This window comes from Rutidosis leptorrhynchoides, chromosome 3 (genome assembly GCF_046630445.1).
Source record: "Rutidosis leptorrhynchoides isolate AG116_Rl617_1_P2 chromosome 3, CSIRO_AGI_Rlap_v1, whole genome shotgun sequence".
NCBI classification, from domain to species: Eukaryota; Viridiplantae; Streptophyta; class Magnoliopsida; order Asterales; family Asteraceae; genus Rutidosis; species Rutidosis leptorrhynchoides.
Window position 1 is genome coordinate 305041392 of NC_092335.1, and position 6000 is coordinate 305047391.

At 38.4% G+C, this 6000-nt stretch overlaps 1 protein-coding gene across 1 annotated transcript; it reads right to left on the bottom strand.

Moving 5' to 3' along the window:
• Positions 1-2959: 2959 nt before the first annotated feature.
• On the bottom strand, positions 2960-4464 carry LOC139901054 (uncharacterized). The gene is made up of 3 exons (XM_071883792.1): positions 3481-4464; positions 3250-3408; positions 2960-2998 (listed from the first exon to the last, which is right to left on the bottom strand). Exons 1-3 carry the CDS (start codon positions 4462-4464, stop codon positions 2960-2962), a joined length of 1182 nt encoding a protein of 393 aa, XP_071739893.1.
• Between the last annotated feature and the right edge of the window lie 1536 nt (positions 4465-6000).

A 6000-nucleotide genomic window follows, 5' to 3' on the forward strand; every position in this document is an offset into this window, starting at 1 on the left:
GCTTGCGTCCTTGCGTGTATCGCAAGTTTACTCTTGCGTCCTTGCGTCTATTCGCAAGATGATCTTTGCGTTCTTGCGTCTAGACGCAAAATTACTTTTGCGTCCTTGCGTCCTTTTGTTTTTACTAATATAACTTCATTTCAGGATGATTGTCCGAAGACAAAAAGACCTTTTCGTTCCCTGCACCCATCTGAGACAGAGAGAGGTTGTCAATGGTGGATCCAGAGTTCCTCTTACTTTCAAGGAGATGTTGTTGAAGACGAGAAAAATACACAAGATGATAATCAAGTTGAAGAGGAGTTGGGTGGCAGTTTGAAGGAATTATTGCAGGAGGAGTCAGAGCAGACCTCGGACCCTCATCCAACACAAAAAGGCAACAAATTGCAGGAATTGTTGCGTATGGTTAATATGTTGACTAAGAGGGTGGATGATCAAGAAAAGGAGTTGGCTGATTGTAAAAAGAAGCTTGATGATCATGAAAAACGTTTGAAAGAACAGGAACACCAGGAACATCAAGTAAATTGGCGCAAGTTTTTTTTGCGACCTTGCGTCTTGCCTGTTATGATGGCGCAAGGTTTTACTTGCGTCCTTGCGCCTGATGTTATATCAGACGCAAGTACCATCTTGCGTCCTTGCGTCTTTTTGTAATTTAGGCGCAGGTTGTACTTGCGTCCCTAACTCAGACACAAGGACTTACTTGCGACCTTGCGTATGGCTACTTTTCTTATTTTTTGCGTTTTGTTCATTATAGTATGTTGATAACGAGGATGCATATGTGGATCCTCGATCTTTCTCTGACAATGATACATCTCCGAGGGTTGTTAGACGTGGGAAAAGAGAAAAAAGGCCCACTCATTTTTTAAATTCCCCTTTCACAACACCGGGCTACAGTAAAAACCATTGGAGAAGGTATATCTATAACATTCACCAGACGCAAGGTTTTCCTTGCGTCCTTGCGCCTGATTTTTATAAGACCTTGCGTTTTGCGTCTTGGTATACGCAAGATATATCTTGCGTCCTTGCGTATGTTTGCTGACTCATATATTATATACAGTTGTCTGACGAAGTAGCTTCTAGAGTAAAAAGGCTGAAAGTTTCTCATCAAGGGACTAAAGAAGCTGAGAATGTGTTGCCAATGGAAACTGAAAAGCCTACTGAAAAAGGGGCTGAAAAAGCTGTTGTTAAACAAGATGAGAACGTGGCTCTGGTGTCTGAGGAGATTGAGCAAGGAGTTGATTTGCCATTGGTTAATGAAGCAGAAAAACAAGCAGACCAGCATGATGTTAGTGAATGACGCAAGGATCACCTTGCGTCTTTGCGTCTTCTTCATTGTTGGACGCAAGGATTACCTTGCATCTTTGCGTATACTTCACTGATGGACGCAAGAACTGTATTGCGTATTTGCGTTTGCATTACTCCGACGCAAGACAATTCTTGCGTCTTTGCGTCTTTATTACTAATTTTTTTTTTTTTCAGAAAATGGAAAGGAAGAGAAAAAGGAAGGAAAAGGATTGGGTTGGTGAGGAGGAAATTTGGTCAATGGTTGATAAATTTATAAACGATCAAGGAACTTTGCAACCACCACCACCAAGTGCATGGAGAGATCAAAGGAAGCATGTGGGGCCAGCAAAAGATTTGAAATCACTAATCCTCAATAAGCAAGATACGCGTTGCATGTTCATTTTCCAAAATGAAACCTTCCTCTTCCTTGATACTGAGTTTTGGAAACGTTTATTGGGAATTGCATTTTCTGGTTATTTGGAAAACATAGTAAGTTTGTTAATAATTATAAACTTATGCATGTTTTGTTTTGTTTTGTTTTTAGCTTTATAACATTCATAATCAACTTGATCTGATTATAGCATATTGATGGATGGGCTACCTTCCTGTTGAGATTTCGGCAGAGGTTTCTGCCCCGAGCTAGCCAGATGTCCTCGAGTCCTCAGTTTCCGATTGCAGATTATACATGTAGTTCTCGATGGACGATTATGCCATTGGGTTTCCTCAATCAACTGGAGAAATTCAAGTCCTTTTATGATGATGACACTCAAAATGAGGAGGAGAAGGGGGATACATCTAATCCTGAAGCAGAGGGGATCATTAAATTCAATCCCCCAGATTATATGTATTTGATTGGTCTTGGGGATGGTAGTGATGACCTTTATCCATCCTGGGCTGAATGTGATAAGGTTAGTCCTTTTTTTTTTATATAAACTATATATTTTGAGTAAACTGTAATAGGCGCAAGACAAATCTTGCGCCCTTGCGTCCGTTCGCAAACACTCTCTTGCGTCCTTGCGACCCTCGCAAGATTAACCTTGCGTCTTCATTATGGACGCAAAGTAAAAATTGCGTCCATGCGTCCACCCGCAAGGTAGACCTTGCGTCCTTGCTCCTGACGCAAGGTCTACCTTGCGTCCTTGCGTGTCTCGCAAGGTCAACCTTGCGTCCTGCCTTCTTGACTTTTTATGTTTCTTTTGTTGCAGATTTTGATTCCAGTACATTTTTCAGATCCTGAACATTTTATACTACTCACTTTGAACTTAGATGAACAGAGAGTATTAGTCTATGATAGTTTAAAGGGTTGTTTGAAAAAAGGTCAACTCGAGGCTGTCTTCAAAAACTTATCAGACAACTTGCCGTTATATTTGAAGGCTATTGATTACTTTAACAAGAAGCAGGACTCACAAATTGTTGACTATTATGAGAACAGAGAAGATGTAGAGTTGATGATCGAGGATGCACCGTATGTGCCAATGCAGAGTGGTGGCCATGGTGATTGTGGTGTTTGGGTCTGCCTTCATATGGAGAGGATAGTTTTTGGTTGGGATCAGATTGACAACATTGAAGACCCTAAAAAGGCTACTAAGGACTATAGAATTCGAATGGCAAGAACATTCTTGTTGAAATACACTAACATGATCTTCGTTGAAATACACTAGATACTTGTGAGACGCTTTTAATCTTCGTTAAAATACACTAACATGATCTTGAAAATCTGACAAACGATAAGCCTTAACCATTTTCCAATAGTGCCATTCAAAATATTTTTAATTTGTTGGACATCGTTTTTATGTTCATGAATAGATGACGTGCGCAAAAAGAGTGAAAGGCTTCAGGAAACACATTTGAAATACCATGTGCTATTGAAGGAGCACGATCAGAAATAAAGGTAATCTCTGACATACGATTACTCATACCACAACTTTCTAAATGATCTCTTAGATTGCCAAAAAACCATGACCAAACCTCGTTTGTCTCGCCTTCACCAATTCCATAAGCCAATGGCAAAATTCCGTTATTGGCATCCATTGCAACAGCGACTAAATTTGTACCCAAGTATCCAGCTTTCAAATGTGCACCATCAACGATGATAATAGGGCGAACATTTTGGACAAATGATCGAATCTGCACGCAAACAAATCAAATGAGATTTCTATTAGTCTAAGATAAAACAATTGTAGGATGAGTGATACTTACAACTGCGCCAAAGGACATGTAACACATCACGAATCTATTTTCATTGTCAGTCACCACATTTGTCATGCTTCCTGGGTTATGAATCTTAATGTTATGAAGATAAATGGGAAGCATTCGGAACGAGTCATCCATACTGCCACGAAGCATCTCTATTGCATGACACTTGGCTCTCCATGCTTGATTGTAAGAAATGCTCACCCGAAAACGGTTGCCAACATCATCACGTATATCTTTTGGATTATAGTCTCGATTTGCAGCTTTGAACGATTCCATCAGAATACTTCCTAACACCTTTTTGGAAGCATGTTTATTATTTCCCATAATTTGGGTACGTGAGCATGTGTGTACGTCATGCAATTTCTTTACGATGAAGTTGTCAGTGTGGCGTATTTTGTATGCACTACATTTCCACTCACAATTTGGCAACATGCATTTAGCAGTGAATCGAGATTTGTCAGACTTTACAGGCTTAATTTGGAAGTTTTCTTCAAGACATTTTGTGTATAGATGGTTTACAAAATCATCCTTGTTTAAAAAAGTTTGTCGAACTTTAATCAAATCGGATACTCTATAACTGGTTGTTATTTGGCTCGTAGATTCAGTCTCTTGGTCATGCTCACTCAATAAAAGTGGCATATTCCAGAATACATCCTTTTTTTCTTCCTCTTCTTCATTTTCATCTTCATCTTGATCTTCTCTGTCATTTTCTTCCTCCGAAGCACTAGACGCGACAACTGATTCAAAAGGGTGATCTGTTTTTTTAATTTTACATACGTTCTCAACTCCATAGTTGAAGAAATCAAACTCTTCTGTGTTTGGAGGTGGTACTTCAGGTCGTGCTTCTTCCAAATTGGGTGTCTGAAGGTTTGTGCTCTCCTCGTTTGTTGGTAGGTTTTGTTGGACATCGTGTGTTGGTAGGTTTTGATGGACATTGTGTATTGGTAGTATTTGCACTGACTGTAAGTTTTCTGGGAGTTGATGCATTGTAACTTTGTCGACAATGTAAATATTAATAGGAGCATTTGATATTGCATGTTGTAGAAAATCACGAAAGTCTTCATAATCATCAGTAATATCAAAAACAAGATTATCGACAACATATCTCATTGAAACAGGAGCATTAGGTGGCAAATTAATTTTTCTAAGAACATTTTTTAACAATATTCTTCGAGTAATTAGTTTTTGGGGAGCAACTGGGAGTTTTAATCGTGTTCTAAAACAATCTAGAGGCAAATACATAGGTAAGTTATTAATAAATTGAAAAGAACCACCACAACATATATGAATAACAAAGGTTTCATTATCACTAAAACTCATTATTTAAAACAAAGAAAGTTACCTTAATGACGCTTGAAATTATATGATTTATGTTGAAATGGTGGAAATGAAGTGAAAATAGAGCTGGTAATACCTTATATGAATTGAAAAAGTTATCCGTAATAGTACAAAAATCGTACAAAATCTTATCCACGAAATCATGAAAATCTTATCTGGATAAGACGCAAGACGCAAGGCGCAAAGGCGCAAGTCGCAAGACGCAATACGCAAGGACGCAAGTCTCTTTGTTGCGTTTGTCAGTAACGCAAGGTCGCATGGTCGCAAGATCGCAAAGACGCAAGGTCGCAAAGACGCAAGGTGTCTTGCGCCTTGCGAGGGCAAATTGTCAAACTTTTTTTTTAGGGCTGTCAGTCAACAAGCTTAAAAAAAAAGGTATTTTGGTGATAATCCCTTTATCTAATTCATGTGTTGAGGAAGATAAAAATGAAGATTGAACCACATTGATGAAGAACGAGATGTTGGGGTTTTAACGTTTGTGGATGAATGCGAGCATTGATAAAAAAGATTTTAATTAATAAATAGAAAAAATCAAAACTAAAAGATAATTTTTACGTAGGTAGCAAGATATACGGGTTAAATTTGGTGATTATCTTTTGTTTTATAAAGGAAAAGGCATTATCACAAAAAAGCCCATTTTTTAACCTTTCTTGCATTAGAGCCCAAAAAAAAATAAAAAATTTGCCAATTTGCCCTCGCAAGGAGCAAGGTGCCTTGCTCCCTTGCGCCTTGCGTCCTTGCGACCTTGGTTTCACCTGGGAGCAAGGAGCAAGGTGAAACAACCCGACCCAATCCATAGGGACGAATACAATAACATATGATTACATCGCGAGGTACTTGACCTCTAAATGATACATTTTACAAACATTGCATTCGTTTTTAAAAGACAACTTTTCATTACATCGAAAGTGGACAGGTATGCATATCATCTCATAATATCCAAACTATAAATGACCTAATCTGACATTTACTTAATAATAATCTCTAATGAACTTTAACGACTCGAATGCAACGTCTTTTGAAATATGTCGTGAATGACTCCCAGTAATATCCTTAAAATGAGCTAATGCACAGCGGAAGATTTCTTTCAAACCTGAGAATAAACTTGCTTTAAAGTGTCAACCAAAAGGTTGGTGAGTTCATTAGTTTATAATAATCATTTCATTTCCATCAGTTTAATAGACC

What these genes read in the sequence shown, in the direction of transcription:
- LOC139901054 (XM_071883792.1), bottom strand. Translation starts at nt 4,464, where the DNA reads ATGCATCAACTCCCAGAAAACTTACAGTCAGTGCAAATACTACCAATA. An exon ending in ACATGTCCTTTGGCGCAGTT is followed by an intron (nt 3,409 to 3,480) that starts GTAAGTATCACT and finishes GTTTGCGTGCAG; the next exon opens with ATTCGATCATTTGTCCAAAA. An exon ending in GTGAAGGCGAGACAAACGAG is followed by an intron (nt 2,999 to 3,249) that starts GTTTGGTCATGG and finishes ATCGTTTGTCAG; the next exon opens with ATTTTCAAGATCATGTTAGT.